Below are 24,727 nucleotides of genomic sequence, written 5' to 3'. Positions count from 1 at the left end.
TCATTCCAGACTCTGCTCCTGCACATCCCTGCCATGGTACTCCAAAAAGGTACTGTGCACACTGTCTGTGTCCCAGCCAAGCCTTGTGATGCCCAGATCCTGTTACTGGAAGAATTCCTGCTGTTTTCACAGGGATCTTTGACTTGGGTTTGGGTTTTTTCTCTGTCATCTTGCCCAAGTGTTCTTCACTCATCGCTGAATTACCCACAACATTTGTCAAAGAAAGGCAGGATTATTAACTGCTTACCAGAAGGGAAACTGAGTCACACGCTATGGGACTTGCCAAAGGCTCCTTAGTAAGGCTGATAAACATTTCAGTAACTGAAATTAGCACTCCGGAATCTTCCAAAAAAATCCCCATCTCAAGCTTGTAATTTCTTTATGAGTGTGGAATTGTGACTCTTGCTGATGGCACATGGTATCAAGGAAAGCAAAATAAAAATAAAGCAGTTATAGATCCACCACTGCAATGGACCTTGCTTAAGCAACGCCTGCAGGGCTGTAAAACTCATAAAAAGCACATGCATAAATGATAAAATAGAGTGAGACTTTCAAATGTTGACTCAGTAATTGTTAAACCCCTTCTGGCTGCACAATTTTATAGTCTTCTACTGTACTAATGAAAAAGCAAGAAACAACAAAGAAGGGGTTTAGCCTTCCAATTATATAAACTCTGTGGACCACCAAAGAAGATGAAAGATTATTTATAATGTCACAGCAAGTTATCATTTGGGAGATTTTTTGTTGTTGCATCAAAGTTGACTATGAAGAAACAATGCATTTACCACCCCCTCAGCTCTTTCAATCTTGCTTATCCGAGATCTCTATTTTTCATGGAACAATCCACCCACAGATCCTAAAAGCATTAGAAACAAGAAAATAGAAGAACACTCTTTATTTGTGTCTCTTCCTGATTTTATGGTACTTCTCTCAGAATTCTGACAAGCAGTCTAAGTTGGGGCTGCATCAGTTGGCAGAGGAACCATTCCTTTTGGTTTACAGCACTTGGTAAAACCCATACTGCTCCAATACTGCCTGGAAATCCCTGCCCCTGGCTTGCAATCTACATCAAGTGTCACACAGACTCAGCACAGAGGTTCCTCATGAGGAGTTACAGGGAAAAGGTCAGGATGACCATGAAGACCTGGCCATTTAATTACTGCTCTCTCAGGAGCAGTCTCCAATTCACAGAGAGAATCTGCTGAAACTTGCACAGTCATTTCCCTTTGCTGTGTATTGTGGACACAGGGCTTCAGTTTCTAAGGGTCCTCAAGTCAGTATCTTTAAAAGCACTGAAGGCATGACAGAGTCCACTGAAATAAAAAGAGGAAAATCCTCAATAACCTGGCAAGGGTCATGCCCCTAAGGTGGGTATTTTGTGTTTTGTTTTTTCTTTTTTTTTTTTTTTTTTTTTTTTTTTTAATTCTTTGTTTGAGAAAGAATGAAAGAATGACTTCATTCATAAAGTGCATTATTTGGCTTGGAAACAAAGGGATGGGAAGCAGCAATTCTAGAGGACACTGAGGTCCCGCTTTTCCCCCATTATGTTCTCTGAGAGACAGAGCAAGTCAGGGCTTTCACACAAAAATGCACATAGGACTGGCCCAGCCCATTTTAAAGAAGGAATAAAAAGGAAAAGGAAATGAAATCAGCACGATGAGATGCTGCTCCCTTCTCAGGAAAGTTGTTAGAGCACGGGCAGAGGCACTGACCTCAAGCAGATGCAGCTGTAATCTGCTGACTGCAAATAGGTTAAGAGTTCCATGACCCAGTTTCTCATCCAGACTGCTCCTTGGGCTGACATGGCCTGTAACTCTCTGTGAATTTTTCAGTCACTGCACCTTAATTTCCTCAGCTCCACAGGATGGAGACAGTGATGCCTTCCCACCACTGTGAGGAGTTCTGAGGTCTCTGGATGAAATGTGCCATGGAAATTTTAATCAGGGACTTCCCAGCGAGCCAGAAAGCTGGTACAGCTGATCAGCCTGGAAAGGAAACATCCACTGGGGGAGAGGGGTGGCACACTACAAATGAAACAAGAGGAAAATCACAACCCACGCAGGATTTCCTGGGAAGGAGGGTCTGCATGCATGCAAAGAGAAAGCAAGAACACAGTCTCTGCTTTCCTGGCAATTGTTTAATCAACAATGGGTGACTCAACTGCACAGCAGCAATACAGCCATTACAGAACACTTTTCTCCCATTTTTCCCTAGAAGGAATTCAAATTATGAAGGTATTCAAATGATGAAGGCTGCTGTACCTTTGCTTACTCTTCTTCCAGCCCTGCTGAGCAGGTCAGGCTGACCCCTCAGGAGCCCAAACGGACACAGCTCACAGAAGAATCAGCCCCAGCCTCTACTGCACTGGAGAGAGGTACTGCACTGATGCTGAGTCCACAAATGAGCTGAAAGCCTCATTTACTTGAGACATGTGATCACATAAAAATAATTAAAAAATCTCAGGAAGTAATAAGATCTCATGGCTGTGGGGCACAGCTTAGAACTTAAACCCAAGGACTCCAGAAGCTCCAAAGTCGTAACAAGAACTCCACATCACTTGTATGGTTTTGCTTTCAGGAGGAAGCTGATCCATCTTTACTGGGTTTCATAAAACTTCCACAAGAGCACAAACAGCTGCAGTCCTCCCTGACTCACAATGGGCTGGGAATGTTCCCAATCTCTGCCCCTTGGAGTGAACCGAGCCTGAATTCCCATTTGGACTTCAGCACCTGCCTGGGCCTAGGGTGCTCCCCTTGCCTCTCTGCCTGCTGCTCTCCTGAACCTCAGCTGGACTTCCACACTCTCACATCTGTGGGCAGAACCCATCCCTCCCTCTGCAGGCTTTGTTTTTTATTTGCTAACCCTGCCCATGCATCCCTGCCACCACACGGCGCTAAGGACGCCCATAAATATCCACAGCTTGTCTCTGAAAAACAGATCTGGGCATTTAATAAATGATGGTCAGTCAGGAGGGGAAAAAAAATAAGGTCTTTTAAAATGAAGAGCTAAAACCTTTGGAGAATAAAAAAAAGTCCTCCCTGCAGAATCTCTCCCTCTTATGCGTAGGCACTTGCTAACTGAGAGTAGTGGCACTGTGACAAAGGCAGCAAAACCAAAGGCAGGCTCCACTAAAGGAAAAGGGGGAGGGGAGTTCTTCCACTGGCCATCTGTGAAAACAAGGCATGTGGCCATTAAATGCAGAGGCTGTAAATATAAATATACACAAGCTCCACAAAGCAAATGGCAAAAAAAAAAAAAAAGAAAAAAGAAAAAAAAGGGGGCAGGAAGGGGGAGGACAGATAATAAGTGGATAAACTTTCAGCTGAAGTAAATCAAAATGTTTTTTGCTTTGTGTTGGGCAAAACCAGTTTTGATCTTTGCAGTGTGCAAGCCTGATCTGTGTTTTTAAAATTAAATTTGTGCAAAGTTTAATGGGAAATGGCAGTGGGTACAGCAGCCCTGTTGAACAGGACTCCCTGACCATGCAGGACTGGTGAGGCTGCTGAGTGGAAGTCTGACACCTGGGCGATGGATAGGTGATGACATGATAGCTGCTTGACTTGTGACACACTTTGAAAACTTGGTGCTGTGTGCTGATAGCATGGACAACGAGCACTGCAATCCCCACACAAGAATTTCTGCTGGCAAAGAACCCCAGGGAAACAAACCTAGCCAGAGGAGGGAGAGGGGCAGCAGAGGGGGATGTGCAGCTGTGAGGGTAGCACACTGACTTTGTGCTGTGCCAGGTCACTGTCTGCAGGACACAGCCTGGCCCCACACTGTGCACAGGCATCTCTGCCCACACTGCAGGGAGAGGACAAGAACATCACACTGACCAGCTCTGCTGAAGTTCTACAGGCCAGGGAGGAGCAGAGCGGGCTGCAGGGTGTGTCCATCAGGCCTGCTGGACTTGCAGGAGAAGTGTGTGCACTTGTGGTATCTGTGGCTGACACAGCCTCTGCTAGTCCCTGAGAATGCTGAAGTAAAACTTTGCAGTAAAATGTGACAGAGATCATGAACCTGGGCAGGTTTCAACTCCTGCCAAGTGATTTGGCTTATGAAGTTAGTACTGTGCCTCTGGGGTCGTTTTCAGTGGGTTTCTCCAGCTTGCCCCAGGTCCCAGTTTCAATCATCACAACTTCCTCAGCCTAGCCTGACCCACGGCCTCTCAGTGTCTGCAGCAAGGCCAGGGTTCGTCTGTTGTGCCAACCCTCCTCTCTTCTTCTCCTGCCTGCCCTTCTGTCCTGCAATTTTCTCATTTTGACTTTCTGGTTCAAATCTAACCATTAGGGAAAGGAAAAAAAGTTATTGAAGCAAAATTCTCTACTGCAAGAAAAATTTAAAAGTCATGTTAAAACAGCTACTCCATATGTGTTCAGTAAAGTGAGCTCCAGTGTTTTATTTCTCAAAGGCAGCAGGAGCTGCAGGTTTGAGATTCTTAATATTCCCCTTCTTCCCAAGGGGAGAGCAGGGCCAAAATCCATTTCAGCTCAGCAGATCACAGTGGTTTCCTAAGAGTTAACTCTGCTATCCCCATCCATCAGGCAGCCAGCGAGGCATCGGAGGGAATGATGGATGTAAAATTATTACAGGGCTGCCACCCGATATACTTCCTGCCATTTGTAACTAGCGCTAGAACTGACACACTTTTTTCATTATTAAACATCCACATTAAGTCAACATTGGTCACTGTCATTCCGTGTTTGGCACTTTCTTAAGGGGAAGAGGGAGAGCCGGGGTGGGAGTGGGAAGGATGGAAGGAGGAGGGGGAGAAAAGTCATCCTGAACCCCGTGCTCCGTAAGCAGCAGTAACGGGCTCCGGCTGGCGATGCTGCAATAAATATTGTTACAAACAGCTATTTAGTCACAAGCCAGCAGACCAGTACATGTCAGAGCCTTTTAAAAGGACACACTCCAAGCAGTGTAACAGCACAGGTTCAGAGCCAGCCCCAGCAAGGGAAGGGATGTACTCAGCTGGGAGTGTGACCCCATCCCTACACACCAGAAAGGCTCCCGGGGCTGGGTGTCCTCACACGGCTGTCCAGCCAGCTCTCAGAAAGCAGTGCCAAGGAGGGAGAGGTGCTGCCTGTGTGCCCTGCTCCTCCTCTGTCCCAGGGAACATCCCTGAGCCTGCAGCAGTGGGGATCTCTGCCTGGCAGGGAGCGTGTTTGGGCTGCTGCCCCTGCAGAGGGCACACACTCTGCTGGCTCCCTGTGCTTGTGGACACCTCCCTTGCTGTTCTGGGGCTGAACTGAGAGGCCACAGCTCCCCGGCTGATGCTGCCTGTTGTGCTGCTTACCCCAGGTAACACTGTTTATGTGTGGGGTGTATCGAGCTATAATTAACTGTAGATGACAATTACAAATAAAGCTATGCACTCGGGTTTCCAAGAAACCACAAAAACACACTCTTCTCATTTATACAAGGAAATGTTTCCAAGAAAAGTAATGTAAAAATATGTTTTACTGCATTTGCAATTAAAATAGGTTTTAGTGAAATCCGTGTTCATAGTGATGCTCAAAGTTTTTACTGTAATCCTCTGAAAATCAAATCTGTCAAGATGGTCCAAGTTGGATGCCCAAAAAGTGACTCACTCAAATCATCTTAGCCATTTTTAAAAATCTTTTCTTATGTATGACTCCCTTTATACAGCTTGTCTCTACTTCCACAAAATTCCTGTCTGACTCCTGCCTCAGCTGGCATGTCTGGCTGTCCACAGGGATCAACCCATCTGGGAACATGAGCAAGAAAACAGGACACATCTGAAGAGCTCCAAGAGCTTCAACAGAGACTCCCAAAGATGATTTCCAGCCCCAAGCCTGCCCAGCTACCCCTGGCAGACAAATCCCCAGCAAGTCTCCCACAAACGCTGGGAATGGCGCAGAGCCCCCTCCACAGGAAGGCTGCAGAAGCAATTCTTGCAACAGAAAGCTCAACAGGGAATCACAGGCCTCCAAAGGTACACCACCCACTGCAGCAAAGAAGGGAGGAAAATCTGGGATAGCCCCAACAAGTGTTTGTTGCCCATAAACACTAATGTGCATTTCTAAGTATTAATATGCCCAGGGATACATAGATATACATTAGGATAAAACAGAATAATTATATCTTAATTCCACCCCCCATCTCCAATTCTCTGGTCAGGAAGCAAAAGTGACAAACAAGATGTCTCAAAAGTTCAGGGGCTGCCACTAAGTCCTGTGGTGGGACCTTGAGCTGCTGAAAAGGGAAACTGTGTAAAAAAACTACAGCACTATTTCTTGCCAACCAAATTCCCAACTATCTCATTCTCTGCCTCTGAAAACAGAGAAAACCAGAATACAGTTTAATTAAAAATGGCAGCACTCGCTTTCCTCTCAAACCTTGCTCTTAGTGAGAAAACCTTAATGTCCTAGAGCAAAAAGACACAAACTTTAGAGAAGTTGGATTGTTTGTCTGGATACGAACTTCACATATTAAAATAAATCACAGAATCAATTAGGTTGGAAAACATTTCTGAGATCATCGAGTTCAAATCAGTGAGCCCCAATAAAGTTCTGGCATTAATTGTATCAAAACCCCCAAAGCCTGCAGTTGCTTTAGAAAAATTCACTATTGAGCAAACCATTTTTAATTCCTGCTACCTTGTAAAAGAACTCCTGTCTGCCCTCCACGAGCCTACCAGGAGGTATGAATTAGAGAGGAAAATAAACTTCAACTGAGGTTGAGGGTGTGAAGTGAAAACAGAAGGAATAAGGAGAATCCCAAGAATAGGAAAGTAACAGAATAAAGTGAATGCAGATGGTTCCACTCCTGTTACTTAATCAAAAGGCTGTGCAGAGTCACTAGAGCCAGCATAAAGTCATGTGTTAGAACAACAGCTGATCTGTATTAAAGAAGATTAACTGGCAATGCCATGGTGGAGGGCCTGGGATTATTTTATGTGCTTCCACTGCCGAACAAGCCGTCAGCACAATTACTGCCCTCCGATGTGAATGACTGATCTGTAACCACAGCTAAACAGCATGCTGCTTAGGGGCCTGGGTGCTTCATGAAGATGAATTTCCATACCATCAAAGTGCTTTTAATGGGCTTCCTGATCCAACCACAAGGCCTGCTTTGCAAGTATATAGAACTCAGGATGAAGGCTTCCTGTCCAAAAGGATTTAGTCGGTTGTCACTTGACAATTCCCAGCCAGCACAAGGGAGGAGAGGGGGGAGATAGGTAGAGTTGTCTCTGCTTTGGAGGATTTAAAAAAAAAAAAAGGAAAAAGAAAAAAAAGGGTACAGATGCTTTCTGAATGCAACCAACTGCTGTATCCACAGCTGAATTCAATGCGCTTAACAAATAAGGGCAATTTAGCTATGCTTGCGAGGAATAGCTGGAGTCACTTTGCATTAGCATCTGCCTGAGTGTTAAAGTCATCTCTACATGGGGAGCACAGAAAAGGAATTTCTGCTCCGAGCATCCTTTCAAGAATGCTTAAATATTTGAATATAAATTCCTTTGTGCTTGTGATCACTTCTTCTTATATCTGACACTCTGCTTTTCCCTTTTCCCTTCTGGTGCTCTTCTCTGTGAAATGCCATAAACATGCTCTAGCCCTCTCTTTCTCTGTCCCCATGGCAGCACCCTGAGACAGAGGGTAGTGCTCTCCTGAGACAGAGTGGATGTGCTGCCAGATACCTACTACTCTGACCTCTTTTCTCCTTCCCCTTCCTCACCAGAAAGCGCAGGGAATGGAGTCATTTCTACACCACTGACACCCGGGACAGGCCGATGAAAACAGTGCAGCGGTGAGAGACTCACATGTACACTTAACATTCATTACACAGGCTGCTGGCTTCTCACAGCTTATTGATCAAACTCCATCTAAAACCAGGCAAAATGGAAAGCCATCCAAATCAGCAATCTGCTCATTCTGGACAATGCTGTTTGACTCGCAAGCTTCCCAGGATGACTGGGTTTCAAGTTTCTGCTAAATAGCTGATCATCTTTATTCAATCCATTTATCTGCCTGTCTCAGTGAACTGCACAAGACCTTACAGCAGAAGTGGGTTCAGTTAAATGTAGCTGACACCAAATGTGACAACAGGAACCTTGTAGTGCACAACGATGGCTGTATCACCCCAGAAAACACAGCAGCAAGGAGAGAACAGGGCTAAGCACACGATGCAGAGACACACGCCAGAGCTGGGACGTGGATCTTGGGTGGCAGCACCGCAAGGACAGCTCACAACGAATGTGGCAGCGAGCACTGGCAGGTCTGTTTATCCTCCATAAGGCAAGGCAGGGCACACAGAGACATCAGGCACTCACGGGGGAAGGAAGCAGAGCACAGCACCACTGACAGGCACGGCAGTGAGAGCCCACACGCGTTTCACTAGAGAATATCCGCTGTGTCGGCATTTTGTGTTTTCGTGGCTTTGTTGGTGTTTTGGTACAGCACAGCTTCACAGGCCAGTGCAAGAGCAGACACTGGTAAGGCCCATAGGTTCTGCTGCCTCCGAGTTTCACTGCGGATATTTGGTGCAGTTTGTGCTGTCAATTCTCCGCTTTTCAATTCTGTTCAGTCATCTAACGTGACGTGACAGTGCTACATTGCAATGGTCACAAAATATCATATATGACGACCTCACAAGGCTAAATACCCAGAAGCTGAGCCTGAGTATCAGCAAAGCTTATGTTCCTAAAGAAGCTTGAATATTTCCAAATCCAGCTCATCTCACAAACACATGTAAGCATTTCCATAAAGCAAGATTTCCACTTAGACCCAAAGATTTTCAAGATCACCTTCTCTTAATACGTGTTGACAGGCTGGAACAGAGAATTAGTGGTCTCCAAAGTTCTCGTGAGGGCTTTAGCTATCTCTGCCTCCTCCCCACTCTCCCCCAGGGGTCTCCAGGTCTCTCTGTCATGTCATCTTTTGGCTTTTCACTTTTTTTGAACTATTCTCTTTTCAAAAACGGGGAAGGAAAAATAGAATAAGAAGAAGGAGGACGAGAAGGGAGGAAGAACCTGTGCATCTGTGGGGAGAGGCAAAAGAACACTCTGACCCTTTGCAGAAGGCATCTGGGAAACTCACTTTTTCTGTCCTGCAGTTATTGAGACCCAGGCTGTTGACCACGGCCACCTTCCCATCCAGCACCTGCTGCTCCCTCCGTAGCTGCTCCTTCATCTGCCGGGCCTCCTGGATGGCCTTGGTGACAGCATCATGGTCATTTAAATAACCTGGGACGGGACAGAAGAAAGGACGTCTTAAAACCCACAAAGTTACAGGAAAACACTTCAGCTTCCCTCAGTGGAATGCAGTTTATCGTTATTAATGAGAAAGAGTTAAAAGGCAATGCCCACAAACCTGCCTGTGCTCTGTAATTCTGCTGTTGTTGTGACAGAGCCACCTGGACACAGAGCCTGAGAACCTCGGTGCCAAAATCCTCACTGCTGCTATTTGATCCCATTAGTTTCAATATTTCCCTGACACTGCAGAGGCTGGCCCTGTGGTTTGTATGCAGCAGGATGGAACTGGGTACGAGTCAGGGGAAGCTTTGATCACGCCAGCAATCCCAAACTCTTAAAAACAGACCGTTTCATTCTTCCCCTTCTTCAAACTTGTGACTACATTAAAATAAACCACAGGTGGCGGTGGTTTGCTATACATATGAAGTGCATAATGGCTGAGAAGAAAAACCTCATCCACTGAATACTCCCCACCACCACCTGTCATTCATAAATGTTCAAGAAACCACAGCTACACGGACCTACATTCCCACTCCTATTCATGCTGCTAATAGTAGGTCAAATGTCCACTGTTTTGCTGCAAATTCACAGCCTAGGGCTTAGCCTTAGTAGTCACTGAATTATTTCCTTTTAAAATGTTACAAGCATCACCGGCACAGCTAATACTATTTAATTTTAAATGTGACACTTTGTCATTTTTTTCCTTTAGCGTACCGTAGATTATACTTATTATGATCTGCATGTCATTTGTAGGGTAGAATACTGATGGGAGACTCCAAGCCCCAGTCTATTTTTCAGATATTAAAGTAGAGGCTAATATCTATGAACCTCCCTCTCCCCTTCCACATCCCCCCACGTGCACACACACACACACTTCTTTCTGTCTTTTAACTAGGGCATAAAAACGGCATAAAATGAATCTGTAATATGAAATTGCCCAGAAAAGGGACTTCTGTTTGTGACATGAGGCTAAATCTAACCAGATCCATTGGTGAATTGTGACAGATGGAGGGACTGTGAGACAGAAGGCAGGCACTAATCACACACAAAATGACCGGCTTGCCTCAACATGTTCCATGGATTCCAGCAAACTTTACACCCTAATCCATTTTTAGAACAAAAAACATCTGGGCCATAAATCCTCTAATCTGCCAAAACACGCTATTAAATCCCATGATTTGTTGAAAAACACTAAGATTAAAGAAAGGAAATATAAAATGGCTAACTGCCGTGTTAGGAAAGTGTTATTAATACTCTTTCTTTGTCTCAATTATGAATGTTCTGTTCCTAAAGAGCCTTGTCTAATCATGTCAGATTACACATCCCTGTTGTATTGCTAGACTCTTCTATCTGATCTGCTGATTGCCAAAAAACGCAGGACATTGTCTTGCTGCTTGAAACATTTCTGGGGAAGAAGCTGATGTCAGATTAGTTCAGTGCTGTGCTGCTGTCAGGATTTTAGCTTGGTCTGGGGTTTTATTGTTGGTTTTTCTTGACTGTGGATAGAGCGGGACTGATATTCCCATCTTCTCTGGAGAGGAACAGCCAGAAAGAAAAGTTCCTGTGCAGTTTGACTGTTGCTAACTGTACTAACAGCTAGCTTTTGGCTAAAACCCCAGGAACCCTGAGAGTTTTGTATGAAATAACTTGATCCACGTTGCTTTTATCAAATGACCCAGTTCAGTAATTCCCAGCCAGTGGAATTCCAGTAATTCCAGTTTTCCCAGTATAAGGAAGAGTATAGCCTGCACCAGCACAGCTGATTTTTCTTTTTTATTATTTTTTTAATCTCCATTTTACCAACTTGCCTGGTTTCTTCCCCAGTTTGCATCTGTTGACCTTTGCATCTGATCAACCTTGCACGTAGTCAGAATAAATTAAAAGGGAAGCAAATAAACAAACAAACAGCAGTATTAGTGCTGCTTTTGCTGTTGTCTAGGTATAATACTTTCAGTCTGTAACAGAGCCAAATTTGCCTAGGAGCTGGAATTCATGCCCTTCTCCAGACTATTTGGCTTTTCCTGAATACTGCTATCTTTGAGACAGTTTGGCACATGACAGTGAATAAAAGCAAGCACTCCTTATGTTTTTCAGTAGCTGCCAAGATGCTGGTGTGCAGGGAAATGATTAATATAGAAGCGAGTTGAATGTAAATTATTGTTGTTTAGGGTAGGTGGTGAATTATTGACAGAGAGGGGAACTGCATTACATAAAATGAACCTAGTTCCAAGGATTGCCAAACTAGCACAGAGATGTTGCAGATAATGGCAAAGAGCAGAGAGAAGTCGTTTCTGTTTTTAGTACACGGACATATGCCTGTTCCCAAAAAGAAATGCTTGGATTTAAAGTCATACATGAAGCCATGACATTTGTGACTGCTCAGTCTGTAGCACAGTTTCTGGGCTTTGGGGATAGCTCTGCAGAGGGCTGTGGGGCTGCACGCCTGAGAGCAGCCCTGCTGACAATCCCCGAGGCCCTGAGCTCGTGTCCCCCACGGAAAGCTGAGCAATACACGGGCATTTCTCCAGCCAAGGAGCCTGAAGGGCTTCCAGAGAAGGGTTGGATGTGAAGCTAGTGATGGTGAGAAGGGACAGACAGCTGCACACCTAGGACAGACAGCTTGTGCCTGCTGCTGACAGCTCCGGTCACTCCAGAGGTGGAGGTGTCTGACCAGGGGCTGAGTGCTCCCAGGGCTCTTTGTGGAGGGATTTACCACTCAGGAAGAGAAAGTGAGCCAGCTTCCCTAACATGCCAGGGACCTTTGTGGCTTGGCTAAAACCCTACCGAAGTCTCTCCTGGTGCAGCTCCTGTGGAGGGTGGCCTGGGATTCCGAGCTCACTTCAGGCTCAGCAGGGTTTCCCCGTGCCAGTGAGTCCTGCTGGCTGTCACTGGGCTGGGCCTGCCCTAGCAGTTAGCAGGACACTGTGCAGGGAGCTCAGGAGCTTCTCCTTCCTGTCCTTCAGCCCTCCACTAAAGGATAAACCTTTGCTGGGAGTGTCCATCCAGCTCCTGCACCAGCTAAAGACAGCTTATCTTACACATACAGCATGCACAGAGATACTGCTCAGCAACCTCAAAAAGTCACTTTCTATATTTGTAGCAGAGAGATATACAGCAGTGAACTCGATGTCATTAACAATAACTTAAATATGTTATCTTTTGCTCCACGGTTTTCCATGGTTTATTAATGGTATAACACATTAATTCTTCTTACAAGAGTGACCTTTAAAGCTCTGTTCATCCTCACAGCTTTTATCCAATTACATTATCACTCATTAAAGGTACAGCATTTCAAAATCTGCACCTTGTTAAAAGAAGTAAATTGCAGGGGTCTCAAACCTATGGAAAATACCAGGTGTGCAGGCAAAGAGGATTGGAGAGGGGAGAACAAGAGATGTCTTGCCACTGAAATGTGAGTCAGATGCTTAACTTCCCGTGGAAATATGATGTTCCCTCTACTTAAGGACAAAAAATCTAATGTGAAAAAATAAAATTCAATGCATTGTGCATGGAGAGCAGCAGGGTCAAGCAAATTGAAGATAAAATACATTACTATGCATCACAGTTAAAGAGTGTAGGGTAAATAACAATACTGACATTCACAATTAGTAATGTGATATTTTACAAATATTTCTATAATTGTAATGTGTCACACCAAATAAATATTACTGCACAGCACTGCTGTATCACAGACAAAGGTTTGACCTATGGCTTCTTTTGGGGTTTTCTGTGCTACCCCTGGAAGTGGCCAGGCAGGAGATGCTTTAGGAGACAGCAGAAATAGCACATCTGCCTCACTCAATTCCCAAAACAGAGCTTGAGTTACAAAATGGAACCTTGATCCAGGTCATACTCAATCACTTCATGGAATACAACAGTTCAGTTAGAAGGATCAGGAATGGGGTGTGCACACATTTTCCTTACACACACGAAGGACAGTCCCTGTAACACATCAGATTTATGAAATTACCAATAAGACTGTTACAGTTTAGATGGTCCTTAGGCAAAGACATGATTTTGGCTGAAGGAGGAACCATCACTATTTTCTGGAACAATGCTAAAAACAGTCAGTCAAGACTTTTTGCAACATAGAACAAGAGTTTGGGGTTTTCTTGAATGAACCTGGTGATTGTTTTGCTTATTACACCAAGGTGAAATACTATTCCATTCAGCATTCGGATGGACTGAGAATTAAACCCATAATTTTGGAAAGATGTAGACTTTTAACTTAAAGAGGTATTTCTGCAAGCTCATCCATCACTTTTAGATGACACAGGACAACATCATGGGTCTCCAGTGCCCACCATTCCAGGTCACTGCCTGTCATGTGTGCCATTAAAAACCAGCACTTATCAGAAAGCAAAGCAGCATCTGAAATAACACAGACCTTTGTTTTCTGAGTCTGCAAAAGTTAAGATACCCATCCTGAAAGGAAAGTCTCTGAGTTTCTGCACCCACACCAAGCAGCTGGAGCAGGATGGTCACCCTGGGCCAGCTCTGGGCACACTGCCTGGCACTGGCTGATAAAAACCCTTCCCAGCAGGACCAGGGGGACACAGGGGGCTGGGGGGGACACACAGGACAGAGGGGGACACACAGGACAGCGGGACACACACAGGACAGAGCTCACCTATTGTGTTGGCTCTGGCTGAAGGACTCGCTAATGTTGCTGGCACGGAGGACTTTAGCGAACTGGCCCCACTGTTTATTCTCAGAGCTGGCATGTGAGGAGAGGTGGGGGATGTGGGAGATTTGCCATCAGATGTCTTGGGTTTGGCTGAAAGGTTCAGAGGCTGGGCCACTTCATCCTGTGAAAGCAGAGGAGGAAAGAGCGTTATCAGCCACGTGCTGCTGGCACAGCTCTGCCCAGCCAAGGCAGAGCCCTAAACCTGAGAGCCTGCATCACACAAATGAAGATCAAACGTGATACCCTCTTGTCACTGCAGTCTGGAACTGCAGTGACTGATAAACTGGAAAATTAGTGTGACATGATCAGAGAACATCATCCGTTTGCACTGTCTCTGAAGAAATTATTCCCATCAACAAGACATTTGCCTCTACAGTGAAAATAAAGAGCAATTTTACAGTTATATTTTATTCTGAATCTTATATTCATTAATAAAGTAAAAACTGAAGACCATCTTCACTTAACACTCAACCACCACTAGCCAAATTGGGCAAACAAGTGAATGGGGCTTCACTTGGATTTTTTATGGTCTTTTTTTCTGGGGGGGGGGGTGTGCCTTCTCTTTGGTTTTTCTTTTGTATTAACTTGTATTTTCCCCTGAACTTCCCAGACTTAGAATTCCAAGCACAAAAACACCATAAGAAATAAGTACTTCTCCTCCACCTTAACAAAACCTGACACAGTAACCTGGGTAATTCTGCACACACCCCTAGATGTTTTCATCTGGCGCAAAGCTGAACTTCTAGATTTCACAATTATTATTATTATTATGTGAAAACAGAAAAATTGGGTGACATTTTTTGCAGGGTAATGGTATGATTCCTAAACCTGGCTTGATTACAGACAAGAGTGACAGACAGTGCTATAAAAAAACCTAAAATGCCAAGTAATGGTATTTTTGTTCGAGCAAAGAAAAATACAATTAAAAAAAAAAAGAAAAAAAAACCCAACAGAAAAGGGAGGAAAGGATTTTCAACAACGGGAACATTTTAGAAGTGATTTTAACTGACTTTTAAATAAGCAGAACTAATGGATGTGATATTAGATCAAATCATCACATAATAGCTTGGCTCTTGTCTGACACTGTGACTTAGGAAAGTCATCCTTTAGCTACGAGAAGTGCTTCCTCAGACAGCTGGGCTCCAGCTCCAGGCACTGAAGAAACTGATTCTGGTCTCCCTAAACTGCAAGCACGTTCAGTTTTATAGAATCATTCCTGACTTACAACAATGCAAAGCTGAGTGAGATTAGACTCAGCTTTTGGTTTTTGTGGGTTTTTTTTTGTGTTTGAGTGTTTTCCTGTTACCACTGAAGTCTCTGTAACTATCCTGTAACAGTGACTCTTCTCCACACAGAAGAAAAGAAGGAATTTTACAGCTGCCTATTGCTCGTGGAAATACGATGTAGATGTCTCCACACATAAAGACAATTCTGCAAAGCTCTGTCATGCAACTTTTCCACTGCCTCTGAGCAAAGCACCTTTGTTATATTTGATTACATTTCTACATTTGGTTATATTTCCAAAGTTTTGTGACAGTCATAGCAGATAAACATTATCAGAGGCATAGTGGACAAAGCTGTCATCCTGAAAGTGATGTTGAAGCCATCCTAGAGGCAACTTGTGCATAAAATAAATGGGAAAAAAATCAGTGCATAGAATTGCCTTAGGAGCAGACATTCTATCCTCCCAGAAGTGAATTAGGTACCTAGAAGGCAGAGTTCTGTTATCTTCCAGGAGATTTAGGCTGCAGGGTTAAAAATGTCACCAGTAAAACTGGTAGTCGACATTTTTAGAAGGGATTTGTTACTTTACAGAAACACAAATCCATTGTAGTAGAACACAACAAAGATAAATTTAGAATAAAATAAAACACCAGCCAAATGGAAGGGGACTTGCTTTGCTGCTCCCCTGATTTCAGTTAAAAAATAAAGAAGTCTCACAACAGTCCAGCTCTAGTGTTGTGAAATCGGTGCTGAGTTAGTTGCATTGAAGTTTTGAGTACAAATGAGCCAACAAACCAACCAAAGACAGCAACCCTGTGCCAGACAAGGATCCCTGAAGAGCAAAGCCACGTATTTATCCGGAAGGAAGGCAGCCTGAGAAGCAAAGCCAACCTGCCCACAGACTGGTTTCAGCTCAGCCCAAGGGGGTTTGGGTTCCCTGCACGCTGGACTCGTGGCCTCTGCTGTAAGGCTCGCCAAAAGGGGCTGATCCGTGGCAGATATGGAGCAGAAAGCTGCAGTGTGCTCCCTGCCCAGCAGAAATCTGACACAGCAGCAGCTCAGGAGCAGCAGCAGCTCAGGAGGAGCAGCAGCAGCTCAGGAGGAGCAGCCAGTCCTGCTGGGAATGGCTCGCACCCACGGCAAAGGCAGCGTGGGCTCCAACCCACATCCCCGTCGTGAAAGGCTTCTCAGCCTCAGCCCCCAGCTATCCTATCCCTGTAAAGCTTATTTCCTTCCCTCCTCTTGCTCCTTCTCCCTTTTCTCAGCTCTTCTGTTCCCTTTTTTTAACCTGGTGTGAAGGCAAGGTCCTGTCCAAGTCCACTACTCGAGGGTGGCTCTGATCTCGTTTAATTCAAGTTTTTTATCCCCATTGTAGGCATCAAGCAATGAGGCTGTTTGCATTGCAACTATTCTTGGAAGTAAGAATGCTCCTCTTCATTCAATTCAGCACAGCCTTCTCTGAAGCCAAGGAATATAAGGCCTTGTGGAAATAATAGAAGTCGACAGCTCCAGAGCTGATAAATGTCATTCCAAATTGCCCCTTCATTCACTTTCATTGTGTGCTCAGGCTAATGGTAAATTAATCGGAGGTCACAGAAGCTTGGTTCTCATAAAGGAGGATAAGTAAACAATTTTCAGCTATTATATATATTTACAAAATGATACTACTTCACTGTTTGGTCTTCATAACATTTTTACTTCTGTTATTTCAAAGAGCATTCTCAAATCCTCGCTGGAAGTCAAATGCATTAAAAATCCTGCGTTGCATCACGATTTGGTAATAACTTCAGTCATTTCCTTCACAATGGTGGAACTACACTGATTTATTCCAAAGGACTCTAAAATATATCTGGAGGACAAGTAATAACACACAATTGTGTTAAGTGTGAAGATAACTGTTAAAATCTCCACTCCAGTCAGTGAAACATGCCACTCTTTTCCCTTTCTGCAGCCATAAATTCAGAATCCTCTGCTCTTCCAGCTTAAATCAAGAACTGTACTGTCTTCATTACTGATCTGAGCCTGTGTAACCCAAATAAGAATTAGAGGCTATTCTACCTTTATTTTTTTAACTATACAATCTCCCATTCTGCCACATGACAGTTTAGCAGAATTTTCCCAATTATGCCAGACTGCTCGGGCAAGTAAGAGACATAAAAGATAAAGCCCAGATGTAGCATCTTCAGGTAGAGGGTATCTTTCAAAAGCCAGGAGGTTTGATTTTATGCAGTGGGTCACAGAATCTAGAATTACTCCCTGCACTCAATTTTTATTAGAGAAAGCACTGACTGGTCCCTGCCCTTTTTGAAATGCAGCTATTCTAAGAAGACATTGATAAGGTGGGTTTTTTTCCCAAGCCAAAGTCAAACATTTATTTATATATCAGCCAAAACATTAATGCTGAGACCAGAAGACGTTAATACCCAAAAGGCTTGTAATAATATAAACACAGATGTGATGAAAATAAAATATGATCTTTATTAAAGGTTACGAAATGTCTCTTTAAAAGTAGCACATTTGTCTTACAAAACAAAATACACACACGCACAAAATAAATGTAGAGAATAAAGCATAAGCAAAAACACAGAAAGAGGGGCTAATAAGATGTAGCCACAGAAAGCAAAGCACTGGCAAAGAGATTCCCATCCCCTGGATCACAGCTGGGTCACAGCAGTTGCTGCTTTAGGGAGAACTCATGTGCTCCCCAGGACTGGAAGACTCATCAACCAAAACTTGAATTCAGGGAACTTTAAATCCTTAATTTTTTTTCCCAGGTTGTATCTAGGTATTTGAGGAAAGAAAGAACCCTCCACCTACACCAGGATTTGGGGGGCAAGTAAAATATTCAAGAGCTGTATTTTGTAGCTTCACTCAGCCTGGATTAGTGTAACTCTGAGCTGTCACACTTCAAACTTCAGACACAGAAAATCTCCAAGTTGAAGTGCCTGACATGCCACACAAACAGAAATGCTGCTGGCAAGCTGAGCGTGGATCACACTGCTTTTATAAGGTTTGCTGGGTCCTTTGGAAAGGTAAAGTAATACAGGTTAACACAAAGTGCTTATTAACGTGGGAGGAAAGATGAAAGAGAGGGCAAAGGAAGGGATTTGGCCACAGCCAGGCAGGGGCAGCAGCAGAGCTTCAGACAGACCCAGGAATTCTGAGTGGCAGTCACCAGCCTTGGAATAGCTGGCTGCAATGATGTCTTTTCTAATCTTGCCATCATGCTGTCTCTATTTACTTCCTCCTAGGATAAAAGGTTAATTCATCTCTACGGAGAATAGATATGGAAAAAGAAGGGGATAAAATCTGATTTGGAGAAACTCTCTAAACCATTTATTAAAAATGGCACTATTTCAACACCAAGGGCTGAATAAAAGACTGATAGCCCACATGAATGAACCAGTCTCAGAGAATGAAAAAGGGGGGTGGGGCTGCTGGTGAAGCACCCAGACGATTCATTAGGATTTGATCATCTCACTCCTTTTCACGTATTTTAAGGTTAGTGCACATTAAATTACAGTTTCTGAATTATTGTACTGTCATTTACACCCGAGTGCTGGATCCCACTGTGGCACACGCTGGAAGCCCAGGGTGCAGGGTTTATTACAAAATCATCAACTGCTCTGGGTATCATCTGACTGGCAACACAAATGTGCTTAAATGACCTGGCTTAAGCACAGCCCAGCCTGCTCTGCTAAAGAGGCTTTTCATGACCTCTGGGAACACATTCACCACATCTTGCTGCCTATTGAAATGACCTTGACAGTACAAATTACAGCCAAATGAGTTAGAAACAAGAAGCCAGGGAGGGGGGGTTCTACAGGATTGCCTCTGCCACCTCAACAGAAACAAAGCCTCATTCCCCCACCCTGGTTCTGTTTCCTGGAGATCTTAATTTCAATAGAAATGCAAAATACGGAGCACTTACTGGCATGTCTGGGGCAGAAGACAATGGTGCTATTGTTGCCCACTGAACAATGCAGCCACTCAGTGGCTTATCCAGACTCCTGCTTATCCAAAAGTGTCTAACCAAAATAGGGAACCGAGGTACCACAGCAGAGATGCAAAGAAAATCCTCTGGAATCAGTGTCCCTCAAGACTACAGCTGCCCACACACTCATACAGACACTGGCAGCTTCCTTCACATCCCCTCCCCTTCTCCTGAAGCCACTCATGGTGGAACTATCAGCACTGATAATAAGAAGCCAAGAGGTAAAGGCAGTGGTGAAACATGTATAAATGAATCATGCTGCTGATATTATCCTCACTGATGAAATAATTGTATTAAATTAAGCAGGGGTGTTCACATGACAGGATGGGTGAATTAGATAATGCTCATCTGCAGCTGTACCTCCTCCTGCCACATTCTCAAGTTTTGATTAAGAATAATGTGTCCCTTCCTGCAAAGGTGGAAATTTCTCTAACTACACAGAAAAACACATACGAGACATGAAACCAGGTATCTTGGTTATGCTACTGTAATAAACACAGCAGAATTTTCCTTCACTTCATCATATTCTTGCCCACAAGTTTCAGCAGCAAAAGCAGCATGAGCAGGCTCTGGTTAGAAAGGAAAAGGCACTGAAGAGAAGGATGAGGGCAGGTATGAGGAACAATGGTGTTCCTTCCTTCTGGTTCTGCACAGACCTTTACTTCTGTGATGGTGCAGAAAGATCTCTCCCTGGATTTTTTTCTACACCCAGAGCAGCATTTTTTAAAATTTTTTTTTTAATGGTGTTGCTTTGCTGAGTATCTTTTCCTGCACGAGTTTCTCTCAGGAGGCAGGTGCTTTCTGGACTCAGGGCATGTTATCCAACCCAAGTGAGTACTTCACTGACTCTGCCCAAACACTCTTACTCATGGGACTCAAAGGGGAAACTGAGCTGCCTCACACTGGTGACAAATACTCTTTTTGCTCTCTGCTCTGCATATAGGGAACTACTCAATGAACAAATCACTCCCCAAGGGTGATTTACACGCTGGGAGGATTATTGCACAGCCTCCATTCTTGTTCATGGAGAAAAGTGGTGCAGGAACACAGCAAGTAAATCCCTTCTGTAGCACCTGGGACAGAGAGGACTTCTCCCCCTGTCTTCTTCTGCAACACTAGGGACTCTCAGTGAGGATATTCTGGGATTTCTTCCTGTCAGAGAGATCCCTAACACCCTCCTCTTTTCTTTTTCTTTACAGGAAGTGGAGTTGCCAGGAAAGAAGTCAGCCACCCTACAGATTAATTTGCTGCCCTGCAAACCCCAAGCTCTGGTTTTGTCTGCTCTGCACGTTGTCACAGGAAGAAGCAGAGGGCTGCTGGGTGGTTTTCTCTTTGCATTTAGCAGTGCTGTTTGCCAAAGCCGTATGCAGGATTCCCCAAGAGATACAGAAGGATGGAAGAGGAGCATGCAGAATGACCTGTGTGAGGTGGCAGACTCCTGCCCTGCAGCCCACACCTCCGTGTGCGACACACACTGCAGCACCTCTCCCACCAGGCACAGCACACAGAGGCTGAGATGACACGAGAAACCACACAGTTCTGGGATCACTTTGGTCCTCCTGCTGCCCCAGACATGAGGAGGGTGCTTCAGCTGCAGGGCAGCCTCAAAGCAGTGTCTGGAGAGAGAACCAGGGCACTGCCCTCCCAAGTCTGTGCCCAGGGGTGACCTGGCACAAAGGCCTTCCTGTGCAGCACCTGCCCACCCCTCTGCTCACACACACAGCTCTCGGAGGGTCTTCAGGGAAGGCTGCACTGGGACCTTGCCCTCTGGGGTCCTGTGGAGCACACGGCAGGCTGCCTGGCCAGGAGAGCACACCCGCACGTGCGGCTGAGCAGAATGAACAGCCGGGTACGTGTTTACCCAAAAGTCGTTTGTTTAGTTTCACGGATCTTCACAGACAAATCCTCCAAAGCACACTTGCAGCTCCTGGCTGGCTTTGGACTGACAAAATGCCCAACCATCCTTGTGAACTCTGCTAGTAATCTCCACAGACAAATAGCACAATGTGTTTGAGGAAAGCAGCCAGTAGGAGATTTCTAGGCTCATTTTCCCTGAACATGAGTTTTCAGTCACACCAGCCTCTAGGGAAACCTGATGACTTATGGATGCTTATCCCAATGCAGACCCAAATTTCAGCATTGGTTTTCATCCACACAGAAGTAAATTACTTAGTCCTATCAACTTTATTCTTTTAATTGGGCATTTGCACTTCTGTTTGACTGGAACCAGCAGAAGTGAGAGTTGCTCACCACCTTGCTGAGAGGACCCAGTAAGAGGATTTTCAGTACAGCATGAAAACAAACTGCAGGAACAAAGAGCTTTTAGCATTTACTTGCACCTCATAATGGAAAACCTCCTTCCCATTCTGCATCTCTGAGTGAGTGAAAATTTAACTCAGCAACCTCATACAGATAAAAGCCTCAGTGAAGGTGAGCAAGTCTTGCCAGGCTGGTCCTGAAATGAGAAGGGTCCATGTCGAGTAAGGATAAAACAGGAGCCAGGGCAGAAAGACTGTTCACTTGGGATTCTCCTTGTCTGGCTTCATGCCAAACCTGGGTCCTGCTGTTGGCTTTTTGCATCTGTTGTTCAGCTGAATTTCTCACACCACTGCTCCACCTGTCTATTTGGTATAAAGTTATTGATGAAGTGCTCAGGTCACAGGCTAAGCAGGAGCAGTGACTCAGGCACAGGCCAGCAGGGACTGATGCAGACACTGCAAATGTGCAGGGGAAGATGACAACCCATTTTTCACAATTTTCACCATGAAAATCACATCACGTGCAGTAGAAATCATTAGAGAGGATCACAAAGTTGTGGGGCAAAGGAAGGGAAAGGACTCTTCCTATGAAGACTGCTTCTCCCAAACTGCCCCCACTGAAATACAGCAACCAGTAAAGCACAGGAGGGGGGAAAAAAAAATCACTTCTCCAGTGTACCATAGGAATTATTAATTAATTAGAGCTCATAATTGCTCTGACAGCTTTTGCCTTATTTTACAGCTGGGAAGAATAAGGCACAAAGTGGCTAAATGATTTGCCTAATCTCACACAGTGAGTAAACAGCTGAGTCACAAGGCAGAGCACAGCCACTCTTCCTCAGAGCAGCGTTTGGGAGTTCCTTTGATCCTGCACCTAACCTCCTAAAATGTCCAGCTGCTTCCAAACAAGCTGCAGAAAAAGCAGACAGAGGTCAGACAGCTTGATCTGTGGTTATCTATTCCTGAAGCTGTGCTGGGTAGAAATTGGAGTGGTCTGTGCCCCAGTTAATTTTGTCTTTTAAAATCCTTTCTGCATAATTCTGAACATGTGGAGTTGTGTCCTTATTAACAGCATGCAAACCTCTTCTACCTATAACAAGGTTGTTTAAAAAATGGAAACAGACATTGGACTGGATTTTGTTGCTGCCTAAACTGAACCTGGAGTCACCACCTTCCAAGGAACAATCCCCAGTAAATGTTAGGCAGAATGAACAGCAATAAAAACGACAAACCTGCAAGGATGGGGAGAGACTTGGAAGGAAATAAAACAAGGACCTGCAAAGCCAAACAGCATTACAAACTGGTACATTTTAAATGAACAACAAGAAAACAGAAGCCACAGTGATCAAAGCCTCCCACCTCCTCTCTGTGGTGGATGACACCTTCGCTGGGAGCACACCACCACCTCTAACCCCACACCTGCAAAAGGAATTAATTTCAAAAAGAATACACACCAAAGAGAACCATATCAAAACAAATTAGCAACGGACCCCTCATCCTGCTGTGGTCAGGCAGGAGAGGCAGGGATGCTCACAGTTGCTAACATTCAGGGGAAAAAAAGACAAAACAAAACAAATCCTCCCCCCACCCCTGAAAAAAAAACCAACAAAAACACCCAAAAAACCCAGCTGTTGAAAACTTTAGAAGAAACAAGTCCAAAGACCTTGAAAGAAAAGATTTCAAACAGCTTGGACAACTGGCAGGGGGCTAAGAAATTCCTTTCAAAAAAACACCTGTGCTTTCTCTGACTTTGGGCATCTCTGTGCAGCCTAGGCAGATTTCTCACTAGGAGAAGCATCAAGTACAGCCCTAGGAATACCTAGTGCAAAGATAATATACACTGGATTTATGTACAGATACACACAACCACAACAAAATGTCAAAATGTGCTTTGCAACTGTAGCCATGACCTGCTCGACAATTTGTTTTTCCAACTAATAGCTTGTATTGTCAATACAAAGCTCATCTGTCTTTAATGTTTGCACGCTATTAAAAACATCCCAGATCACTAAAATGAAAATGAATTTACACTCAATCCTGCTGGATATCTTTATGTTTCACCTCCTTTTAGCAGCAAGATGAAATCTAATCAGCAGCTGCAGAAACTGGAGGGAGTTTAAGGCACTCTAGGGAACGCTGAAAGCCAACACACAATTCAGTAAATACTGCACTCCCAGAAGAATTTGTTTAATATTTGTACCCCATCCATGATCCCATATGTGGGGTCAACTGCTTGAGGGAACAGCTCTTGGGAATGGCTGGGATTGCTGCAGCCATGCCTTTTTTCAGTTGCTGATCCCTCAGGTCATGGCAGAGAGAGCCAGGCTCTGTTCCTGACTTTACAGCAAACTTTCTCTGGGAATTTGAGTGAGCCACTCCTCACCTAGCCTCCTGTGCATGGCCACTAACATCTTTGTGAAGCTACCATAAAATGCCTCCAAACAGAAATTCTAGTGTTTTACACAGGGCTAAGAAAGCAAAGGGTCCCAGCTCCCATAAAACTGGGGACAAGACAACCTTTCACCTATGGAAAGGTGCAAACTGGGCACATTCTGTGCAATCTGGGCACATCAGACATGCTGCTAAAACTGCATGGCAACACCAGCATTTGGAACCCTTTAGGTTTAGGAACTACTACTGATGTTCTCTCTCTCTCTATATATATATATATGTATATACACACACACATATTGACCCTACCTATGTTCATTACAATTTGCTGCTGAATGCAGAATACAAGCAGAAGAGTGCTGAAGAAGTATTCAGCCCCCCCTGGAGCACAGACTTCAGATCCTGTTCCTGCTTCACACCAGCAGAAATGAAATCACCACCAGGACCAGTACTGGGGCCAAATTGCTGGCAGGCACAATGAACCACTAATTGCTGGATTCATTAGTAAGACTCATAGTTTGTCCCCATGAGATGCTGAATACTTTCAGCTCCTTTTAAAACCTTGCATCTTAGAAATTAAAATTAACAACAGCAAACTAGTATTTTTGTTACACTGTAGAAACTCAGCAGGAATTTGAAGTCAGATCACAGGAAAGCTAAAATTCCATTATGTAAAATTAGGCAGATTTTTATCTACCCCTTCCCTGTTAATTCTGGAGAACAGGCATGCAACCACACACAATAGCTACTCCATGCTGTTCCTCAAGCCTAAACAATTGGTTAAAATAGTTTTTGCAATGCTGACAACTGCCTCACAAAATACCTTTAAAATCCCCCAGTACCACACTATTAAGACCAAGCTATTCTTTTCAGGCATAAAACAAATGTCTATTTAAGAACACATCCAAATGCATTTCCATCACTCAGCCAGAACACTTTTACCTCCCAGAAGC

The 24,727-nt window shown here is 44.3% G+C and overlaps 1 protein-coding gene across 1 annotated transcript in view; it reads right to left on the bottom strand.

Annotated features, from left to right (window-relative positions):
• SOX5 (SRY-box transcription factor 5) overlaps positions 1-24,727 on the bottom strand; it is a 282,734-nt gene that overhangs the window by 19,142 nt on the left and 238,865 nt on the right. Inside the window, exons 10-11 of the mRNA XM_041398803.1 lie at positions 13,851-14,028; positions 9,066-9,211 (exon numbers count right to left, since the gene is read on the bottom strand). Of these exons, the coding sequence (XP_041254737.1) occupies positions 9,066-9,211; positions 13,851-14,028 (324 nt within the window). The remainder of the gene's footprint in view (positions 1-9,065; positions 9,212-13,850; positions 14,029-24,727) is intronic.

This window comes from Onychostruthus taczanowskii, unplaced genomic scaffold, assembly GCF_017590055.1.
Source record: "Onychostruthus taczanowskii isolate IOZ18803 unplaced genomic scaffold, ASM1759005v1 scaffold15, whole genome shotgun sequence".
NCBI classification, from domain to species: domain Eukaryota; kingdom Metazoa; phylum Chordata; class Aves; order Passeriformes; family Passeridae; genus Onychostruthus; species Onychostruthus taczanowskii.
The sequence above is the reverse complement of the archived record's forward strand: the minus strand, read 5'-3'. Positions and strand labels throughout refer to the sequence as shown.